At 43.7% G+C, this 24,429-nt stretch overlaps 1 protein-coding gene across 6 annotated transcripts in view; it reads right to left on the reverse strand.

Annotated features, from left to right (window-relative positions):
• Positions 1 to 4,727: 4,727 nt before the first annotated feature.
• Positions 4,728 to 24,429, reverse strand: part of birc6 (baculoviral IAP repeat containing 6) — a 140,309-nt gene continuing 120,607 nt past the window's right edge. For all 6 annotated transcript variants that reach the window (XM_072689990.1, XM_072689986.1, XM_072689987.1 and 3 more), the window contains exons 73-75: positions 22,136 to 22,324; positions 7,080 to 7,214; positions 4,728 to 5,756 (exon numbers count right to left, since the gene is read on the reverse strand). In XM_072689990.1, coding sequence (XP_072546091.1) covers positions 5,577 to 5,756; positions 7,080 to 7,214; positions 22,136 to 22,324 — 504 coding nt within the window. In that variant the 3' untranslated portion in view covers positions 4,728 to 5,576. The remainder of the gene's footprint in view (positions 5,757 to 7,079; positions 7,215 to 22,135; positions 22,325 to 24,429) is intronic.

Consider the following 24,429-nt stretch of genomic DNA (forward strand, 5'->3'; position numbering starts at 1 on the left):
TTTGTGGCAGTGACACTGCAGGCTGCGGGTTTGAAATATCGACCAAATATCGCCTGATACTCGTACGTGCAACTCTATCCAAGCTTGTTTACATGGGCCAAAATGCGAACACCGCCGCCCCAAAGCCACGTCCCGCAAGGCACAAGATGAATTATGCACATTAGTGGGATGATCAGGATCAGAGGCACTTCACAGGCCCGTTCCTTCCAAACCAACAACCAACAAGTTTCAATTTTGATCATTTTACATTTCCTCTGGGCCCCAATGGGCACTTCGTATCAAGACCAGTGTTAAAAGAAGCTCGAGTTTCACTTCAAACACTCCTCAGATGATCGTAAAAGCTCTGATGCTTTCAGAAAACTGGGCTCCAAGCTGAAAAATCTTTCATTTAGTATTCTCAAAGACACTGAAGGCCTTCAGAGGACACCACAAACACAAGCATGCAAGTATAGCTATCTTCATAAAGTACTTCCATTTTACAGCCGCCGCTGCGCTAGACATGACCCAAGCCTAACCCGAACTTCCACAAACGTGTGCACAGACGTGTGCTAAAAGCATGTGCACACTGGGCCGTCATGTTTCTTCTAAGACGCACACTCATGCTGGAACTGATCTTGCCCACGGCGTTGGGGTAGCATAAAACTCCAAAGCAGTTTCTGGAGATCTACGTTCCCACAGTCTTTGGATCAAACCCTCACCCACCTGCAGGTAGGTAGATCTCATAGAGAAGGGCTGAAGGCCACTGATATACAGTGCCTGTTTAAACTGTCTGTGTGTGCTGTTATTAGCATTAGCATCATCTTTCACTGTAACTAAGGGCCCAGGCCCAAACTCCTAAAAAAAACCCTCAATGTCAGCCCATTCCTCCTCCACCAAACTTCACAGTAATATCACTTATGGTTGACTGGGGCAGCTCTAGCAGAGTAAACATTTCACTAAGGCTGCGTCCCAATTGTGTACTACACATCAACACTAACCATACTAGAGAGAGTTTGGCAGGTCAGTACACCAAATATTAACACACTAACCCGTTTGTTTACTAACAGGAAGTGGCGAAGCGTTGCTATGCCAGCATACGTTACTGCAAGTTCTCCTGCCACCGCTGCTGTTGCATTTTCATCGCTATCTACCATTTTGCCTCCTAATTGTTTCAGATATGAGTATAGCTCCTCCCTTTCTGCTTCGCACTGTCTTTAGCTTGGACACTTCTATCTATACTACATACTAGTAATTGGTAATTAGTGCACAATTGGGACGCGCCCTAAGTAGTTTAAACAAAGGTAGCACCCTATGATCGTGCTTCTTCACTAGCACACATTCTACCTGTTCTATCTATAATCTACGGAGTCTTTGCAAGGCTGTGGGCTTGATTTTACACAGTTAACTTTGTGGCTGACACACATGAACTCAACCATTAGAAGGGGTGTCACAAACTTTTGGCCACTTTTTCTTCTCAACCGTCTCAGGACGTTTGGTGCCTGTGGAGCTTACCACACACACACATATAGGAAATGCAGTCCATGAGGCTGTGGAAGAGCGAGGGATATTAGTTTATCATGCACCGCAGGCGCCGGTGTGTAATTTTATTTCCCCGACACCAGTTTATTTATTTTTGCCTTATTTATTTATTTACTCCGGTTAATTGCACAGGGACGCGAGCAGAGGTTTATGCATTCAAAATTGTTAACTGCAAATAAATATCACTGCTTAAAAAACAACAACAACAACATATAGAGGTCATGTAGAGGCTAAATGGGAATGGGGGGAAAGCAGTGGGAGGAAGGCCTGCTGCTGTGTTATCATGGTCAGTTTCAGGTCCTGCCGGATTTCGGTGGGAATGTTTTGGGAGAGCAGACGTATGAGCGAGGGTCCTTTCTTCACCTGGCGAATGGGAGCGTGCACGGCTGCAACATCAGCAGCAGTAAGTGGACACGGGGGACAGTGGTGTAGCTACACTGTGTGTGTATTGAGGGGCAGTTTAATATTGGGGGGGGGGTTCATTTAGCGCTGCTCATTTCGCTACGTGTCAAAGCAGAGCCATTAACATTCTCTCCAGGCACCTGGTTATAATGTGTGGCCCAGTGGTGGGATTGGGGGGGGGGGGGTGGGGGGGGCGTAGTGGCAGATTTAACCCTTTCAGGCCAGTGGCTGCGTGGAGACTGAAAAGAACGGGGCACAAACCAACAGATTTCAGGTTAAATATGCTTTTGGTTATCTTTACCACACACACACACACACTATATGTCCAAATGTTTGCAGACACCCAGACGCTCTTCTCCAAAGCGACTTACAGAGGTGCCTCACTGTTCACTCAGGAAATACCCTTAGCTAGTTTGTATCGACTAGAATCTAAAAGATCCCTTTAGGCTTAGATACAACTAAATCCAGAAGTCATTATGGAGACCATAATACTCTACATACACTTTACCCAAGTACTCTCAGAAGAGGCGGGTCTTCAGTCTGGCTGTGGGCTTGATTTTACACAGTTATCAGTTGTGGCTGACACACAAACAACAATTAGAAGGGGTGTCCACAAACTTTTGGCCACCCTTCATCATTTTTACTTATTTAGATGGAAAAGTTATGAGAACCTGAACCGAACCTTCCACAAGCCATTTTGCTAGTATAGACCACACCTGAGGAAGCTGGGACCAGGAGGCGTACTCTGGAGGCTTCCGGCTGGGGTTCAGGGTGGCTTCCAGGTGGGTGAATGAAGCTGGGCTCTCACCCTATAGCTGAGGAGGACATTAGAGGAGAAGGGAGGAGACAAGGAGGAGTGGAGGATATATACATAGCTGAGGAGCAAGAAGAGGAGGAGGAGGAAGAGGAGGAGTCTCCCAAAAGTCAGTTGTCATATTGTATGACTCCTTTTCATGGTCACTAGTACAGTCTTATGCAAAAGTTTGAACACCATGGGTCACATAAATAAATCCTCTACAGGTAATGTAATTATAAAATCTGGCATTTTTAGAGTATTTCTGTTTATTTGCAGAAACAAACATTAAATGTATTAAACTGAAATTAAATAAATTATTGAATTTAAATTAATCATGTAGATGATTTGTTAATTAGAAAATCCACTAGGCACGTAATTTAACCAGGGGTGCCCAAATTTGGCATCTGATTGAACACTTTCTGGATCCGTACCTCCACTTTTAAATGAGTGAAACCCTGTGTTTTAACACTTTAGCCAAAGTACAGTTTTCCTGGACGCTTTTAACCCCTAAAATCGTCGCCGTCCAAAACAAACCTTGTTAAAAAGCCAATTTCACAAAGCAAAAAGCAACAAAATTCATTTCCTATCCTTTTAAATTTGCATTTCCACCCTTTAACAAACAGGACGGTCAGAGTGTGAATAAATAATGTAGAGAGAAAAAAAATATGGAGACGCATTCGTTTTCTGAAGGGTCACAATACAAACTACCAGCAGCAGGCGAGACCTTGTGGAATACACTGGGAATGACTGGAGATTGGAGGCCTGAAATAGAGCACACTATTAATAAAGCATTTCTCCACTACAGTGAAGAGGCTGATGAATAAGCAATAACAAGCAGCAGCCGTTCCATCAAACACATCAACTTCAACATCTGCTGGAACAGAGAGGTCGTCAATGGAGCGACCCTAACAAAACAAAAAATCAGAAAAGAGAGAGAGAGAGAGAGAGAGAGATGTAGCTACAGATAGAACTACTAGGAAAATGGTTCCCACTTTGACACGGTTGCTAGGCTGTTTCTACGTGGTACACAGAAGTAACTTTTTTTTGTTGGTGGTTGCTATGATGTTGCTAAGTCATTCCTAAATGTGTACAAATCTCTGAAAACTACATGTCCAATGTTTTCAAGCCTGAACTGCCCAATCAGATCAATCCAGAGTTGGAATGCTGTGGAAAAATCGGAACAGATCTAGACATGGTCACAAGGGTTGTTTGGTGGTTGCTAGGGTATCCTAGGTGGTTGCAAGTGGTTTCTGTGGAACCACATGTGGTTGGTGGGGTCTTACTAGTATGAAGGGTGTTCACTTTTTCGGACCCCGTTTATTTCTATGGGACAAAACGTCTGTAGAAATTCTGTCACTATGTGGAAACTGCTTATCCGATCAACCCGAATCTCACAATCAGAACAATATGGAGTTGGGCTGATACCATGGAAACTGCAGAAAAGAAACTAAAAATAAAAGAAATGATTAATGATATAAATCAGATCTTATAAGACAGGTGGGGATGAAGGTGGTGATGATCAGGCGCTCACTACTGGAACATCTCTATTCCCATCCAGAGGGACGTCATCTCAGAGAGGTGATCTTTATGAGGAATAAGGACGTGATCCTGTTATCCTGAGTCACGTTCTGCATCAACCAGAACAAGCTCAGTCCAGTAAAGACGGTAAAGTCATTTGCATTTCTCTTCTTCACAACGTTAACGTCTTTACAAGAGCAGAAATAATGACTTTTTCAGAGGAAGGGGGGTGGGGTTGGGGGGAGGATGTAATTATTTGACGATTAGTACAGAGCTTCATTAATATTAATGGGTAATCATTATTAAAAGAGCGAGAGACAAACAGCGGGCGAGAGGAAAAGAAGAGAGGACGCGGGCGACAAACAAAAAGGGTCGTGAAGCAGGTTTCCCGCACACGTACGTACACACTCGCACACGTTCACACGGCCCATTGACGGACCGATCGCACCGCTTCACACCGTTTCTCCCCCAGAAACACATTCATTTCCGTATCTGAGCAAAGTAAAACAGGTCGCGTTTATTAAACTTGCATTTAAAAATTAGTGAAGAGGCCCAAAAAAACAAAAAACAAAGGTTTCGGCAAGCCTGTACACCAGCATCCAGGAACCATGGCGGTTAAGAATCTCCATTGCAGCCTTTATTGAAGTTTACAGGAGTTTCGTAGAAATCAAAGAAGCAAATATCATCGGATAACCGGAGGCTTCCTCGAGTTCAGGGAGTATACACGTGTGTGTTTGTGTGTGTGTGTTTGGGTGTGTGTGTGTGGGTTTGCTCTTAAATAGTTTCCTTAAAGGACGACCAATATATTCTTCGTTACAACTGTTCCTTTGCGCCAACAGTCGAGAGAAAGAAAAAAAAAAAAGATAAAGAAAAACAAAAAAGGGAAAAACATTCAGTAAACATTCTTCTCTAAAGGCAGCTCCCTCATATATACTGTGATTTTCTCTGTAATTATGTATACATAAACAAGTTTAATAACATAGCAATCAGTGGTTATTTCACAATTGGGAAAAAAGCACAAAAGGTTTACACTCTTTTACAGGTAAATAAAAGATCGTCGTGTGTTTTCTGTCCACGCTTTTCTTTTTCTCCGAAGGGCATCGCACAGTTCCGGGGTTTCTCCTCTTTTGTTTTTTTCAGGTTTCGTTTTTTTATGTGTGGTGTTTGTTTTTTTTTTCTTCTGGCTATTACATAATTCCGTCTTTTGTTTTTTTTATTACATACAAATATTGACAAAGCGGCGGCCGCGTCGCTGCAGCCGTCCAGTCCATTCCATGTGAGCAGATAGTCGTACAGAGGCATGACTAGGGCAGGGATTTTTTTTTTTGCAGCCGGCGGAGGCTCATAGCTGTCCGTCGCTGCAGTGGGCGTCAGAACTGTCGCTCTGCTTCTCCGCCTCCTGCTCGGGCAGCTCCTTCACCAGGAGGGCGGCGCTCTTCTCTGAAAACTCCTCCCCGTCCGGCTCCAGGCCTTCTGGACAGGGCAGCTTCAGCAGCTCCTCCCTCAGCTGGGCCGTGTGCCTCTGCACAAACACACAAACGCACACAGATTAGACTTGCTTAACAAGACACTTCCGTAAAAAATCCATTTACACTGCATTGGCTTCTTTGGTTTTAATTCTATAACAGTGGACTAAAGGAGATGGCATGTCTCAGCGGTCTAATGTGCTGCCACTATGGCCAGGGGGTGGAGAGTTCCTGACCAATCCTGAGCCATGCTGCTTTGCTCTCAGCGGCATTAGATCACAACAGCCCATGCTCTTTCCGGGTGGGTAGATGACGCTCTCCCACCCTCATCACTCTAAAAGTGATGTTGGCTGGCTTTTTAGCTGGAGCGGTGACACTGGGGACCCAGCGATTTCCTCCCGAGCGTGTCGGCTGTCTGGCGAGGGCTAGAGGGGTATAACGCCCCCCAGCAGCATTAAGCTGTGGAGCAGTGGAATGACGGATGGTCCTCTATCCAGCACTTTTGGGATAAGTTGGGGGAGTTGGGAAAGAGGTTGGGTGTTGATCATGACTGAATGCAATCATGGTTCCATTAAAGTAAGAATGGGGGTCAGTAGTGTAATAAAAAAAACATGCTGGATCCAGCTGTAACAAGGACAATCACAAGATTGTGTGGTCAGAGAAGTCTTTACTGATAACCCTATATAACAGGTACCGGTCTTCCCCATGCCATACACTATGAACATACACTATGAGTACCTCTTAGAGGATCCCTTCCAACTAAACTGGACTAAACCTGCTGACCCATTCAGCACATCTAATATGTCTGAGGACGTATATGACGCAAGTCTCCGTTTTCAGTATGAGTAACTGATCTTGCAGCCTCCGCCTGGGAGAGCAGCTGAAGTGGTAGAACAGTTAAAAACACTGCAACAATGGTCCTCTATCCAGCACTTTTGGGATAAGTTGGGGGAGTTGGGAAAGAGGTTGGGTGTTGATCATGACTGAATGCAATCAGATCCTCACAGCAATGCTCATCCAAAATCTAGTAGAAAGCCGCCTTCTTCCCTTTACAGCGGAGACAGTTACTCCAACAAAAGCAGAAGAACCTCTTCAATACCCTTGATTGCGTTAAAGACAATGAAAGAGCAGGCGTCCCAATACTTTTGTCCATTTGAGTAAACAGAGAAGAGGGACGTGTGGGAATGTAACACAGGGTGGTAACACTGTTGAGACATCTGGGGAAGGGGTAGGGACAGTGTCTAACAGGTGGGGTACTGGCTTCCATTACTACCCTAGCTACATTAGCCTCATTGCTCCGGTGCAGAAGTAAACAACAAACACGCTTCAGATACCCAGCATGCTTTAGTAACCGTAGCGTTTGTGTGGTTGCGTGCTACCTTGAGTGCTGCCGCATGGTGAGACATGGTGCGTCCCACTCTCTTGTCGCTGCTGTACTGCTGAATGTCAGAGATCCACTCCTCACACTGAGCCATGATCTCTGCTCGCTTCAGGTAGAAGTGCTTATGGATCACCTGCACAGAAACAAGAACAGACAGAGTCAGAAAAACACTCATTCACACCTGAGCTTATACTGCTTACATGGAGAACCTTCTAAAAGAAAGGACGTGGGTAGGAGCACCTGCTCTGACCGCTGCAATGCAGTCCGTTCGTAGCTCCCCCTAGCACTAGCAATGCTCCAAGACGCTAAGAGGGTGAGGAATTAACACACGTCTCCAACAATACATGCAAAGCCAGCCACCGCCTCTTTTACAGGTCCTCAGCTAACAGACGGCTGTGCCGGCCAACACTGCCATCTAGCCATCTGGAGAGAGCACGGCTAGCACCCTCAGGCTCCGGCTGCTGATAGCAAAGCGACACGGCTCGGGATTCGAACTTGTGACCGCCAAGCCATAAAGACCATCATTTTAATGCGTTCCTAACACCTTCACAGCCAATCAACTGGTTCCATTAAAGTAAGAATGGGGGTCAGTAGTGTAATAAAAAAAACATGCTGGATCCAGCTGTAACAAGGACAATCACAAGATTGTGTGGTCAGAGAAGTCTTTACTGATAACCCTATATAACAGGTACCGGTCTTCCCCATGCCATACACTATGAACATACACTATGAGTACCTCTTAGAGGATCCCTTCCAACTAAACTGGACTAAACCTGCTGACCCATTCAGCACATCTAATATGTCTGAGGACGTATATGACGCAAGTCTCCGTTTTCAGTATGAGTAACTGATCTTGCAGCCTCCGCCTGGGAGAGCAGCTGAAGTGGTAGAACAGTTAAAAACACTGCATTCAGAAAACGCTGAAGAGCAGAACTTCAAACCATCCATTCATCAATACAGAGCCTTTTTTTTTTTTTTGCCTGACCTGTAACTTCTGGCCTGACTCTTAACTCAGCACAGCTGACTAGCATGTGGATCCAGCAGCTACTAAATCAAAGAAAGCAGTCTGGAAAGGAAGTTTCATTCATCTACTCCAACGCAGCCACTCTCCGCTTCCCCAAAAGCAAAGCAGACTACCCAGTGTTAGCTTGCCTGGCTTGTGACGAGCTAAGAATATCTTTTCGGACTTTCTGAACTTTTGATCTCCTCACTGTTTGTTCGCTTGATTGGCAGTAAAAACAACATGGCGGAATTTGGAGGGGAAATAAATAAATAAATAAATAAATAAATAAATAAATAAGTAAATAAAGTGTCACTCCTGGTGTGTATCTGTCTAATGTGAAAAGTTATGTCTGGATTTTTCGCTGCTTTCAGAACCTTTAGTTATTTTATTCTTTATGGTTCACTCATACTTGACTTGCTAGTAACCAAGTACCTCCTTCCTCACTTGCCGGCTCTGTTTAATAGAACCTCCAGCAACGTTAGGTAGCCTAAAAGGTCCTGACAACCAGCACGATATCTGAAGATTAAAAAATATAGATTGGGTGGGGGGGGGAAAGCAAGCCAACACTTGCTTTCACCATAAGAATATCAAACTAACTGTCAAACATGGTGGTGGTAGTGAGCGAGATGTTAAAAAAAATACTGTATCATGATATTTAAAGGCATATCACACAATATTTTAAACATGTAGACAAAATGCATGCATGATGCTATGTAGATACTACCCTTTAGTTCATACAGTGATTTCTATTGAAAATCTGCTGCACTTCCTCCAAACAAACCAGATCAATTACATATAAAAAAATGTGTGGTTGGTCGGCGTCCTTTAAGTACTGCTGATATCCACGATACAATAATAAAAGTATACTGTGTATCACTACCCAACACTTGTGCTCTACTGGCTCCATTATGGCACTCAGTGCTTGGAGCCCGATGATTGCCATCTGCAATATATCAGGGTCCAAGCACCAAATAAAAATCCATGTGCTCTTTATATTCTGCCCAAGCTGAGGGTGAAGCCGAAGGAGGCAGTCAGGTCCAGCTGTGCTCGTTCATGGGTCGAGACGGAACTCTGCTGTGGATATGATGGAACTCTGAAGTGCAGATTTAAGTAAATTTAGTACAAAATATATTTTATTACATCTTAATTCATATTTATTTAATACATAATGAGCAGAACCTGCAGCTCCTGACTCATTAGCTGGAATTTTATAGTAATCCTCAGGCTGATAAAGCACATCCACGAAAGACAACAAAAGACAATCGACCTCTCAGCAATGTTTAGAGGCGCTCTGCTACAGGTCGATTATTTCATCTCGCACTGCCTACAACACCATGATGTAACCTAGTCACAACTCTGCCTCCAACCACTCGTCTCGGGCAAGGTGGCTGGGACTATGCGTAGGCAGGAGAGTGTGTGGGTTATCTGGGTTGCTCAAATCACTGATCAGCAGAACAGAACCCTGCCTCGTCCTCTGGGCACATCTTAAACCTCACAGAGTTGTTAAACAGTCTTAAAAAGCTATGATTACCAGCTTTCTGACACTGCGCGACTGTAAGAACAAGAGAATGTGGTGAACTTCCCTTTTCTCTTCCTTTTTAATACAATCAATCAATCAATCAATCAAACTAGACAGCCAAGCTTGAATTCTGCCACCCCTGCTGAATCTAAGAATCAATTAAATAGCTTTTTGGATTTTGCTTCATCCAATACTTTTGCAGGTGGGGACGAAAGGGGGTGGAGATTATTCAACGCTGAATGCAATCAAATCCTCATAGCACGGTTTCTGCAAAATACAGTAGAAAGCAGTTCCCGTGGTTTAACTTTTTTTAGCATGATTAACTTTTTATTTATTTATTAAACAATCCGTAATCCGTACCTCTGCGGTCACAATACAACAACGGTCTGTTTTCATTCATTACATGTGATGTAAAGCTAACACGGCCTTTCACAATAAGAATATATCATACAACCTGTCAAACATGGTGGTGGTAGTGTGATGGTTTGGGTAATGCTTTGCTGCTTCAGGGCCTAGGCAATGTTACTTTTAGTATGAGGGTATGAAACCATTTAGTGCAACAAACATGCACAAATAGAGGAAATTAGTCAATAAAATACAAAGAAAAAAACAAAAAAAAAAGATTACCTGACTCAAACTACAAATCTTCGTAGCTCCAGTTCAAGACTCCAGACAAACATTTTGGACTTTACACGCCAACCTATTGCTTTAAAATACCAACAGAGGCTAAAATCATAGCAAGAACATGCACAAACAAAAGGTACAGCCAAATCCACAGCTGAATACAGCCAATAAAAGCCTTTGTTTTGGCCTGCTGGATGACATTTACTTTGACAGTGACTGAGGATTTAGCCCAGGCCTGCGACTGGCTTTAGGGGTTCTAGGCTATTCTCTGAGCCCTAAGCTTCGCGCTTGGATCAGGGAAGCAGTGGGAAATGCTCGGGCAGGAGCATGAGGATGGGTGAAAAACAGACCCCAAGTCCAATAAGGCCAACACGGACACGTTTAGCACTGACCGAATGTTAGCTTGCCTTATTTACTGCAGCTGCGGCCGACTGTGAGAGAGGGACAGGAGAAGGTCAAACGACCGGACATCATACTGAGAGTCCTTCATTAGGTGGGGAGGAGATGTTAATGCAGAGAAGGGAAAGAGAGAAGGGGGGGGGGGATAAACAGAGAGAGAGAGAGAGACGAGGGCGCAGGGAGAATAACCCTTCAGCGTCTCATTGTGTGTGTGTGTGTGACTTTTGGTATTTGGCATGAGCATCCATCACATGGGGACGTGGCGAGCGAGTGTGTAAACATCACAAAGTCACTGAACACACATCGCACACACACCAACCCGTGTAATCAGATTAAGACGCCTTGACAAATGACCTTTACCGTGTGCGCTGGACACACATCACCATGCGTGCACGCCCCCTCGCAAGCCATCAAAACATCTGAACACTAAACACTTAGTGTAAATTAGTCCGTACATTAGCGGGGAGGCGGACGTCCCAACCTAATAGAGACGTCTTAATTATTCACAATAATAACCCGAGCAAAACGTCTCAGGTGCAGGGGTCCGTCGGCTAAAAACCAGCAGCCACATTCCACAGTTGACTAGTTGGGGACGTCTTCACACATGTGAACCCACGTGAACCGCGGATTACTCACCGCAGTTTAACCATAACTGAGGAATACAGGTTTACAGCTGCTGTTACTGTTAACCTGGACGCAGAGCTGCAGTGCAAACACGCAGGTTGAGCTTGTGGATAAAACAAAAACGGTACAGAGCCAGAAGGCAACACAGACACACATCTTCAGCAGTAGTTCTATTGGTGGAAGGCCTGGAAGTCTCATGTATATAACGTTATAGATGAGGAGACCGCCCCCTGGCTGATATGTACGTGAGATCTCGTAACGCTCAACGTGGCGCCTGGTTTTGGATAAAGTACATACGTCAGCTATACTATACCTATAACTGGGTAAACCAGATAAGAACCAGCCCTTTTTAGACACCCTCCCCCCCACCAAATATATATTTTTTAAACAACCTCAAATACTCTGCAGTTAATGATGGTCTGAATTGTGACCCACAGACTGCATCCAGACCCCCTGGGTATCTTTCCTGGTGATGCTCTGCCAGGCCTGTAATGCAGCAATTTTCAGTTCCAGCTTGTTTTGGGCGCTTCTTGCCTCCAGTATTCGATTTCAGTAAGTGAAATAGGTGCTCTGCGGTCTCAGGCTCGTGATTGACTCGGATGGTCAGTTTGACGAGCCCAGAAGACAGATTCAGACAGATTCAGATCCCTTAGCAAACCAGGGAGGAAAAAAAAAAGGATGCTTTATTTAAGGTTCGGCATCCTTTATTTCTCCTACTATCTGACAGGCTGTGTTTCAGTTTCAGCAGTTCTATTTCAATCCTGCAAACAATGAACCAATGAACAATTCTAATAACACAATTTATAACATAATATGTGCATGAACACAGAGAACAGAGCTTGTCTATTCCCTGTAAGAGCCTTGTAGAGCCCATTAGTTACCGGACCATCCATCAGCCACACTGGCAAGTGATCACCATAGGGTTTAAATGGACACTGGTGTGATGTGAAGTGTGTGTCCCAACACTTTTGTCTATATATAATATATATATATATATATATATATACTTTGCAGCTGACCAGATATTAGCTGGGTGGTGGTCCATTCTCAGCACAGCAGTGATTTGGACCCAGTCTAGTAGTTAATGAGGTACTGGTACCGGTGTATCAGGTACAGCAGCGTTTTCAGATGCATGCATGGACATTGAGATTTACTCTGATTACAGCCTGCTCTGCTGGCACCGACGGGCCTTTCGTCCTCATGTTGACAGACAGCATCAACAGGCCCCAGATGCAAATGCCACAGCCAGAATCTTGTGTTCGCTCTCTTGTGCATTAACTAATGATGCAACAGCGCACAGCTGGCCAAGAAACCACTGAGCAGCCAATTCTCCAATTACTACGTTTCACAAAAGGCCTGGAATTCCTGCACGGTTCACACTCTCAAATTAAAGCTGACGTTCTGCACTTTAACAACAGCCACTTCAAACAAGTCTCGTCTCAGATGCGACGTCCTGGGATGCAGAGTCAAAACCATCGTCCAGAACACTGGTGTAGCACAGTGGGCAATAACAACTGCCTTCCCTGTGGAACACCACACTACCTCGAGCGAAAGACGTCCATGTTTGTGTCACACCAGAACAGTTGGCATGATAAGCCAGTGTGTTTCTGACCTTGGGTCATACACTGCAGCCAGGGGTGCCACGCTGGGATGCACAATGGTTTGGCGGGGAGTAGCACATATTGGACGTTCCCCGGTGCACAAGGCAGACGATTGCTTCCTATACGAACTTCTGTTCCACCTTAATTGGTGCTTAAATGATGCATAATTTAAGGCGGAATGTAAAATTATGCCCAGGCTATTGAGGGGACCCATTCAGACCAAGCGGCTGACCAGTATACAAAAAAAAACAAAAAAAAAAACGGCGAGTCTACGCCCTTCACACACTCGATTCTCTTTTCAACTGTCGAAAAAATCTGCAGACTAAAGCCAAACAGCACTAGAGTCTCAGCCAGACTGAGAATCAGGGCTAAAATCGGGGGTTGAAAATAGGGATGATACAGAAATGGTGTCTGTAAAGGGGGTTTGGCTCATTTTATATTTCAGTTCTTTTGTCCAGCTCAATCAGAAGACCACTGGATTTAGTCAGTAGTTTAGTCAGTAAGAGGTTTTATGGCCGCTAATTTAGCATTATTGTTTGGGAACGTCATATTTTTCATAAATATGGAGCATAGTAATAGATGTATTTGCTTTAAAGCATTCCTTTTGCTGCAATCTGTAAACCTCACGATGCTGATACTGATACATTTAAATAGAGCTGCATTTATGACGTCAGTAAAAGCAATATTTCATGTCATGTTTACTACCAAATAATTACTGGGGGAGGTGAATGGCTGAGTTATAATTACTTGGGGAGGCTGCAACCTCTCCATCCCCCCCCGAAAAAAAACACAGCTACGACCACAGCAGTAATAATAATAATAATAAAAAAACAACACAGTGGATGTTCATTTCTTGAGATTTCTCCTTCCACCTGAGAACACTGTCTCTATTGCAGCTCATTGTGAACCCATTAAGGCTTGGGTAGACTACACACCTTTTACAGTCAAAGCAGGCTCCAAAAGACTGGGGGTCTCGCACATCTCGAATGAGTTACGCTCAAAATGACTAAACACTAAACAACATGAGCTGCTAAACCAAACCGAACCAAACCAACGCCTCGCATTACCTAGGAGATGCAGATTCTCGCCACTGACCCAAAGTGAAAGGCGGCTTGGTGTGAGGTCATGGGTGAGAAGACGGAGTCAGCATGGACTGTGCAGACGGAGTTGGACAGCACATATCAGATGGAGGATACCTTCCTGTACGAATTTCCGTTGTACCTCAAGTGCTGCGGTATCGGGCACGTACTAGCGCTACACGAATGTAGCTGCTGCATCATTTCAGGTGGAACGACATTTCCTACAGTAGTAGGAAAGAGTTTGCTTTTTTTTTTATGTTTCGAGTTTTTCACATGTATCCAGCGAGTGCGTGCATCCCAGCATGCCTGCGTCAGGTATTCTCAGAGTGTGATTGATGGACGGCTGTCTTTTGAGAAAGCATTCGGAGGGCAGTTGTGTCAGTTCGCTGACCGGCTGGGTGTGTGCCTGTGGTGAGGAAGCTGTCCGAATCTGCAGCAAACGCTTGGAGAGAGGGATCAAAAGATGGTGGGAGAGGTGGGGCCTGGGGGGGGGGAGGGGTGGAATGAAAGAAATTCAGAGAAATAATAAAAATAAAAATCACACAACGGAGGTCGAGATCGAGAGAGATGAAAATAAAGAAAAGTGGTGATTCAGCTTTTGCCCTGTGGTTGGGAGATTAAGTACCTTCTCTGATGTGTGTGTGTAGTGAGAGAGAGAGAGAGAGAGAGAGAGAGGTCAGGAGAAGAAGAAGAGAGCGAGATCGGAGTTCAGTACTCATCCTCTCTCGCCCCTGGTCTTCATTTCCATAAAGGTCACTTAGTTTGTTAGGGGCACTTATTAAAGCCTATGCTTATTGATGTGTTTACTGCTGGAGTAGAGCGTGTATGTGAGCTCGGTCAGCGTAGCGATATGGCCGGAAATGTGCTGTACCTCTGGAAACCGCGAGGGGGGCTGGTGTAGACCACTGCCATACAGACACATCGAAAAAAAAAAACAAACAAACAAAATAACTTGCGGCCAATTTCTATTTTTCACAGACCACCGCCGCTTAGTTGCGTCTGCGTCAGCCTGCAGCCAAAACACTAGCCTGGCGAGGGGAAAGGAAGAAGGGGTCCCTCGGTCTATTACAAACCACCTGACTGAAATTGAGCGGATAATGTTAAGAGTTGGAGCAAAACTGCTGTAGTTTCCTTTACTAAAAAAGTCTGCAAAGAAACAAAGAGAAGACCTCAGAGGAGGAGTAGAGGAGGGTCCGTATGGCCTCTGTGGATCTACGGCGAAGGCGGAAAGGCGATGCTACCACACAGACCAAATCACAGCTGCTGTGGTCTGCTTCGTACCATTTCTGGTTAGGTGCTCATCAGCGCCTCGGCGTAGATTCGACACAGGAGCATGACTCGGCCTCGTCAAACTGCACGTCATTTAGCGGGATAAATAACCTGGTACTCGTCTGCCTCCTATTCACGAAACTTCAGTCGTCTAGTATCTCTTAGCTGGGAAACGTGAAGGCTTGCAAAATTAGCTGGGGAGTGGTATCTGGCGCTGGTAGCACAGTCTTGACTCCTTGATTGATGAATCTAATAAAACTTTTTTTTTTTGTGAACATATAATAACTGTTTTATTTAAAACCCAGATTAATAATCCTCCCACTCCGAAATCTCTCTGTGTTCCAGAAATCTGTTGGGGTCTAGAGGCTTAGTTATCGCAGCCTTACTGTCTTTACAGGGGGGTTCCTCTCTGCAGCAGCTGGGGAAACATCCTCACATGGTGAAATTCATTCGCTCTCCTCCAGCAGACGTCTTCACGGCACTACAGCCCCTTTACTGACCCATCACTGCTGAAGCGCCGAGCAGAACAGCCAGCTAGTTGTCTTTTAATAATTCTGAAACGATGCGCGGATACATGTAGAACGTATAACAGCGCGCACGAACGTACGGATACAAGCAGCGGCGGCTGCACCGGGAGGTGGGTAGGTATAAGGAGGGTGTGCATGGGTGATCGATGGCCTCGCCAGTGTTGCTATGGAAACCCGGGTGCGATGCTTGCTGGCTCAGGGATCTGAACGGCGCGTGAGAGCACGGCTACGATGACAGAAGAGCGAAGCCCAGGTCATATTCCTTCACCTGTCTCTCTCTCCCTCTCATTTCTCAGTTTCTCCTTTTGAGCTTTTTATTTCCACCTGAAACACACAGGATCTCTCTTTCTCTCACTCTCACACAGACGTAGGTCAGGGGGTCAGGTAAGATGTACTACAATCTTTCCTTCCTCATCATTGGAGTTTGATCAGTTTGTACAGAGTGAACCGAGCACGGTTAAGACTGAACAGCCGAACACACTTTTAGTAGCTGAGCATTTGCTATAGAGGATGCTGACAGCTTTAACACATATACCCACACAAACAGAGCAAGAGGACTTCGGAAAGAAAGAAGCATGATAGAAAAATGGGAGATATGAGCCAATGCATTACTCAAAAAACATAATTTATTTAACATCTGCTTTCTATATGCTTCCTTAGGTGACTTGACGATGCAGCCACTGATTAAAAGGGCTTATTATTAATAAACCCAAACGGCCACATTCCAGCACTGATGCATTAAGGAGGTGCATCTGTATGGGACTTTAACATTTAACATTTAGACTTTAATTGCCTTTAACTGTCTCACACATGTTGCACATATTTGCACAGGTGTCTGTAAACCCCCAGAGAAGCTGCTTTTAAAGGTGCTGAAATCACATGTGCCTCATCAGATCTAATCTTTTACATACAGCAAGCTGTTTTAGCCTAAAACCCCACCAGTGATACAAGCTGTAACTCCAATTTGTAAATCAAGTAAAACAACCTGAATATTCCCCAGTAAAATTTTTTTTTTATCATTTTTATTAGTTATAATATATTAAAAGTGACATTTGACATTTTAATAGACATTTTTAATAGTTCAGATCATTAATAGGTATGTGGACCTGGACCTTTAAAGTGTAGATCTGGAATTACAACCTAGTTAAAAAAAAAAATAATAATAATAATAATAATAAGTAATTGTGGAAATGTGTAACATTTTGAAATGTGAGTTTTTACTAGTAAAAATGTAATTACAGGTAAGACAGTAACATATGAACTTAGAACAGCTTTATAGACCTGTATAACTGATGTAATTACTAACAAAAAATTCATAGATCTCTGAAATTATTATTTAAATAAGGTTATTTGAATTCCAGTTATGATGAGTTAGGACTAGTATTGCTGGTGTGATTTTTGGCTAAAGTGGCATGTCAGACAAGTCATATGTTACCCTTAATTTATAAAGATGTTCACTCCGTCTTATTTATAATTATATTTTTACTAGTAAAACTAATAAGCAAATGTAAAATAAAAAATAATAATAAATGTACAATTACTTTTACAAGTAGAAATTTCATTTCAGATATCTGCACTGTAATTCTGACTAGTACAAATTCTCCTTTTAGATATATATATATATTTTTTTCTTCTTCTTAAAAGTCAAATATTATACTATATTTGAGAGATCCAAAACTGCTCATATCTTGAGTGCATATTAGTCAAAACTACTCTGGGACCTGGATACTAAACAGAATTCATTTATATATATATGCAGACCTGGACTTTGTACAAGGCATAATTACTGCACATTAGAATTTTTATTTGGCTTTACAGATCTGTAGATCTGATATTATTATGAGCGAATGTATTTCTACTAAGAAAATCTGATCAATAGAGCTGTGAGTAGCATCACTGGTATAATAGGCTATTTAGACATATGGGTAAATATGATTCTTAAAATGACTTGACGGCAGCAGTAGAAAATTTAGAAAACCAATAATTCTTAAGGCCAAATGTTGTTATATGTTTTGATATAATTGTGAATTGAGCTTTTTTAAACCTTACAATTAATAAGAACAGTCTTTGTGGTGACTCCAATCTAGGTTAAGTCATTACCTGCTGTATGTTTTTTAATAAGTTAATAGGTTAAGGCCAAGGGTATGCTGGCAAAAGGACACGTCCATGTTCCCCTGATGATGCACATAGTTACTCTATTGATTGTACAGCTTACTACTCAACCCATACAGCCAGATTACAGCATTAACTGTCTATTAACCCTGTTCCTGACATCCCAGAGACACACGAGTGATTTTCTAACACATGGAACTGCACGACTGTCACATGGCTGCTTTGTGAAGGCTAAGGGCCAAAATACCAGCCTAATTGAATTGTCATTTGTGTGTATGTGTGTGTGTGTGAGAGAGAAAGAGAGAACGAGAAGGTAAGATGTGTCCTTCTCAGCTCAGAAACGCACGGGCCATTTCCCTCCCCGTGCTGACGTCAATAACTCGCTGTTTATTACTCTGCGCATGTGTGCATGAGAGAGATAGATGCATCCGGGGTGCTTCTGTGGTCTGCTGTCTACTGCATTTCTGGTGTCAGTATCTGTGTGGGTGTGTCAGGCTGAAACCCTTTATTATAAACAATGTGTGTGTCTGTGTGTGTGTGCTTGCACACCGAAGTGAGGCAGAGGCTATTTCTAATTCCGCTGCGCTCGTGTCTGATAAAACCTATGTTCCATATCCCTGCTGCCAGCTGACGTCACGGCAGGTTCCTCTCCCTCTATCGTTTAGCTGCTAAACACAGAGAGAACACCACCTGAATGCAGATGCCATTCTGGGATCGATACTCGGCCATTCTAAACATCACTCACTTATTCTCCTCTTAAAGCAACGCAAAGGGGAAAGCACAGTAGTTCCAGATCCACATAGACTGGGTTAATCTGATGTTTCTCTCCCAGATTTCTATAAAGCTGCCTGAAGTGAGGTGTGAGGTCCTTTAGGCTTTATTTCTATAGGCAGTTTAGTCAAGTTACTGGGTGTCAGTCAATGGCAGCAAATGGGCTGAACTGCAGACTGGGCTCAGAGCGGCTCAGCAGTCTTATGTGCTATGACCACTATGGCCTGCGAGTTGAGAGGTGCGAGTTCGAATCCCGGGCCATGGCGCTTTGCCATCAAGCCACAAGCAATGCTCCCGTTACCGGGAGGGTGAGGGCCGACACACGCCTCCTTTGACACGTGCCAGCGCCTCTTTTTCCAAACGGCAAATACCTGGCACTAATGCACAGGCCAGCAGCCGACAGTGCGGGTCAGCATTGCCCTGGAGAGCGCAAGGCTAATTGTGCTCCTTCGGGGACTCAGCTGCCCATGGCTAGCTGCACGATCGGGATGCTAGTGACTGCGGCGAACACTCGGGGGGGCCCGCCGGTAGCTATGAACGGGTGGCAGTACCAAATAGATCGGAAAAATGATGGAACAAAATTTTATTACAAAAAAGTCTTGTAACTTTTCTAAAAGTTTTTAAACCAAATTTTAATGTTTCACTTTTTTTTTTTTAAAGAGTTACAATTTTATAAAATGTTGTGAAGACTGTGGTGGGGCCGCAACACCTTTGACTTGCTCACTTCAGAAGAGATTCCTCCAGCCTGCTCATCATTCACCCAGGAGCTGATTCTGAACTGCTGCACGGCAGACTCGTTTTCAATAATGGATGCAGCCTGAGCGGCCCTGCAATAAACATCTGGATCTGAAATAGGTTGCTGCACTTTCTTAGCGAGGGAGAGTGCTCCTTGACTTCTGATCGCACCGACGGCTCCCCTCCCCGCCTCAGTCAGTCCGTTCGCGCCCTAGCAGGCAGTCGGTAATGTCGGGCTTATGAGCGGAACGCTAAAAATACTCCTTACGGTACCTTTAATTCTCCTTATTACGCCCGTGAGCCCTGCTGTCTTCGTCAGCCCACGATGGCAGCGGAGTTTAGCTATTCAGGGCCGAGGCCGGGGTTGGCATGGCAACGGTGAGAGCACTAGATCTAATGTGCCCTCTGGATGGCACAAAGATAATATATCACTCTTATTACTGTCCTCCTACGTTGGCACGGATCCGACGTGCCAGGCGGATTCGCAATCCACTTCTGATGGCGCGCCCTGATGCAGACAGTGAGGAATCCTTATTAGCCGCACGTCCTCAGGAGATGGCACTGAGGAAGAGTGCCCATGTCGGGAGCGCCTACTGGGGAAGGTGGCAGGGAAGGATACGGCGGGTGATTAACGAGTGACAGCGGGGGCAAATGCATAGCTCTACGGGGCCAGCCTCATGGCCCATCTCTTCTCAAGGCTAATAAGAGATCATTAGGGAACGCAGATTGGGAAAGACACAGATTTTATTCGATCTGTACGCTCCCACATACACCTGTAACTGTATTTCCCCACCTGTACGTTAAACTCTGATTAGAAAGGGCTCTAGCAGTAACGTCTCAGAATTGGCTTAATAGAAACACAGTAAACCAGGCAGATACGTGTGGGCTAATAGTTAAAGAATAAAGGCTGGTGTTTTTTATAACTGGTTTAATCAGCTGTTAGCTGATTAATCGACTAATCAGACTAAATAATCCTGGTTGCAGTTGTAGCTGCAGAGAGTCTCTCATTTCAGTTTCCACTAAAACTTAAAGACTAAAAGACTAGTGTTATTTCTTGCAGCAACAAATGACTATCAGTCGATTAATCGACTAATCTAACCATATAACTGATGGCTTTTCTGGTTGCAGACACAACTGTCATTGTCATCAAAGTTTCCACTAAAACGTCCTTCAAGACTCACTTATATCATCAACTGATTATCAACTTTTAGTTGATTAATCGACTAATCTATCCAAATAATCCTGGAGTCTTTTCATGATGCAGACAAGATTGTCTTTATCAGACAAAACTTTATTTAAGACTAGTGTTATCTCCTGATCCAACGAATGTTTTTTTTTTTTTACATCGATAACTCTATTGACTATTAGTCGATTAATCGACTAATCTAACTAAATACTACTGGTTAGTTTTCTGCTCGCAGACATGAGTAACCAGCACCCATTTCAGCTACCACTGAAGCTTTTATTAAGGCCAGTGCTATCTCCTGCTGTAACAAAATAATTTCCATAATCAACAAATCTTTTGACTGTTAGTCGATTAATCGACTACTCTAAGTAAATAATTCTGGTTGGTTTTCTAGTCGCAGACACGACTTACTGTCTCATTTCAGTTTTCACTGAAATGTCCTTCAAGTGTTAACACCAGCTGCAGGAAATGTACTCAATTAACTGACTGACTATTAGTCGATTCATCGACTAACCTTATCAAACATTACTGGTTCCTTTTTTTTCTGGTTGTAGAAACAACTGCTTTTCCCAGTTCAGTTTCCACTGAAACTTCATTTAAGACTAGTGCTACCTCCAGGTCCACCGAATGATCATTTCTATAAACCAAGAATTGTTCAACTATTAGTCGATTAATTGACTAATCTAACCAAACAACAGCCATTTCTACTGAAGCTTTAGTTCAGACTAGTGTTATATTCTGCTCCAAAAATGTTTGATTAACTGACTAAACAATAAACAGTAATAATACCCCTTTGCTGCCATAATTAAAACGGCCATCTGTGCAACAATCTCTTCTCTTGTATTCTCTTACTGTGTAAACAGAAACTATATGCCCTCCAACACTTCCTGTAGTGTACTGCAACCAAGCCGATTACACCCAAAAGAATTATAGCCTGGCTCGCGGAAAATATTGAATTAATCAGCTGCTACTAAAAGTTTCAATATCTGTATCATATGGAAGAGAAGTATGGATTTCTCTTTCTCTAAGAAAAATCAATACTGCCTAATCATTGCAGCACCATAAAACACTTGTCAATGAATCATTTATAACCACGTACACACACAAACATACAGACGCCCGTGGAGTCTTACTTAGCTCATGCTGTGAACGCTTGATTCATATCCCGCTGGCCAATAACTCAATATGGTACCTACTCACTCACTAACATGCTGATCTCCCCCGTTTCCCCCACGCTCTCCAACCTTGTCTCCCTATACTTAGCTATTTTTTCCTCTCTCTCTCGGAGCACTCCTTCTTTCGAGAGGTGAGTGATGGTTATCTGATGGTGTGGGTTGTGTCAAGGACAAGGGGAAATAGGAGGAAAAAGACCAAAAAAAAAAAAAAAAAAAAAAAAAAAACAATGGAGGAGAGAAAGTGAGAAAAAGTGAAGGAGGGAAGAAGTGCCAACTAAGACTCATTATATCTGCAAATATGATCCCAGGAAATATGAACTGGACAGAGATGGAAGATTTCCTGAAGGAAACTAAGGAAGCAAACCACAAACACCAAACATGTCTTGGTTAGGTGGTGCCGGGGTGTGTGCGCACGCGTGTGTGTGTGTACCTCTTTAAAGCATGGAGAGGGGTTGCGGATCTGCTCCAGCATGGCCCATTTGACGGTGGCTTGCCGGATGTTTCCATCGTACTCCCTGGAGCTCTGGGTGCCGCTGGGTGTGCCGCGCGAACGCTCATAACCTGGCTCATTAAAGTACGGCTCGGCCACCAGGATCAGTGACTGAACTGACACCAGCACCTACACACACACACACACACACACAAATATACACAGATTATGTAAATGTCAGTGGATTACAAAACACATAGAGCAAGGCAGTGAGAGAAATAATGGGGGGGGGGGGTGGTAAGGGATAAAGGAGGAGTGTATCTGTGTTGGTCAGGGAAGAGAAACCTGAAAAGCTTTAAACTTACAAGCTCAAGCTCTCTGCCGAGTCCCTGTATGCCCCGCCCCGCCCCCCCCTCTTTTTTGTCTGTGTAGATCTAACTAACCTACATACCTACCCATCTGTCATCTGCCTACCTATGTACATACCCATCTGTCATCTGCCTACCTATGTACATACCAATCTATCTACTTAACTATCTATTTAGTTATCTACTTACCTACCTATCTATGTACATGCCAAGCTACATGTCTATATATCCATCCATCTTTTGCCATACCTTTCTATTCATCTGCCTATACAGCTATGTATAGACCCATCTGCATTTCCACCTGTCTGTCCTGCCACCCAGTCAACTATGTACATACTTATATATCGATGTATCTATTTACATTCTGTCTATCTATATCCATCCACCCTTCTAACCACCTACCTGCCTTCCTATGGACATAACTACACAGCTATGTATCTATCTATATAAACACCTGCATACCCACCTATCTATCCATCCATCAACCTATGTATCTACTTAACCTACCTATGTACATACCTATCTATCCAGCCATCTATCCATCTACCTGCCTACCTATGGACATAACTATATAGCTATGTATCTATCGATCTATATATCTCTCTATATCTATATGCAGCCATCTATACATCTACCTGCCTACCTACATAGCTATCTATATACTTACATATATATCAACATCTATCCATATACCTATCTAACTACCCATCTATCCACCTGCCTATGTACAAATGTTCATATTTACCTATCCACTTACCTACCTACCTATACACATACATACCCAACCATCCACCCAACCATTTATCATATAGCTACCTGTCTGCCTACTTACATACCCATCTATTTATCAAAGTAATTATCTATCTGCCTACTACATATATACCAAGCAATCTACTTACCTAGCTACCTGCCCACCTATGTGCAGACCTATCTATCCACCAATATGTCCAGACCTATGCATCTATCTACTTACATATATATCTATTTACTCCTCTATCTGCCCATCTATATCCAGACCTATCTATCTATCTACTTGCCTAGCTAAGCACATATCTGTCTATGGATACTATTAATTTCTCTGTCCATCCACAACTACCAAATTAATAATCCCGGCAGCTTCACGGTACAAAGACAAGGGAGCTGTCTCCATAAAGGTTGTAGGTTTCGAGCATACGGCCGTACAGCAGTGTTTACATGTTGGCATTGAAAGAACAACTGCTCCATGGCTCACAGCAGTAAATACCAACGGCAGTGGTACGTGACCGTTGGCAACATGTAGCAAGACAAACGTTGCCATGGTGATGGGATTAGCGATCCTGTTGAGCACTGATCAATGGGCAATTTTTGTCAATGTTCAGGTTCTAGTCTGTTGAACATAACAGGCATGTACCCCATGGAAAACAGTGAGTGTGTTGCTGCTAAACACACACACACACACACACACACACGCGCGATACTAAACGATGACTGTCTTTGAATTGGAGATCAGTTCCTTTCCTTCTATGACCTTATGGCCATGTCCTGTCCTGTCCAGTGGCCGATTTCCATGTATTGATTCGGCTGGCCGGACGCTAACTGGAGCGGTAATCAATGGAGACATCTCTATGAACTGCTGGCAGAAGTACAGGACTAAGCCCATGGGGAGTGGCAGGAGGACAGTACAATACATGTACACAAATCAATACTGCGGAGAGAGAAGGGGTGGGCGGGGGTGATCATTGGGTGCTGAGTGTGTGTGTGTGTGTGTGTAGGGATCTGTGCAAGCTGAGGGTACCATTATTGTGCTTATGAACTTATGTCTTGCACTACGACTTGACTTACACCATGTGTTCAAATATTTGTGGAAACCCCTTTAAAATGAATGCATAGCATAGTGCATAGTGTGCAAATGCACACACTCAGTCTGTCTAGTTCCTGTAGAGAAGT

The sequence above is a fragment of the Salminus brasiliensis genome, chromosome 10 (genome assembly GCF_030463535.1).
Source record: "Salminus brasiliensis chromosome 10, fSalBra1.hap2, whole genome shotgun sequence".
NCBI classification, from domain to species: domain Eukaryota; kingdom Metazoa; phylum Chordata; class Actinopteri; order Characiformes; family Bryconidae; genus Salminus; species Salminus brasiliensis.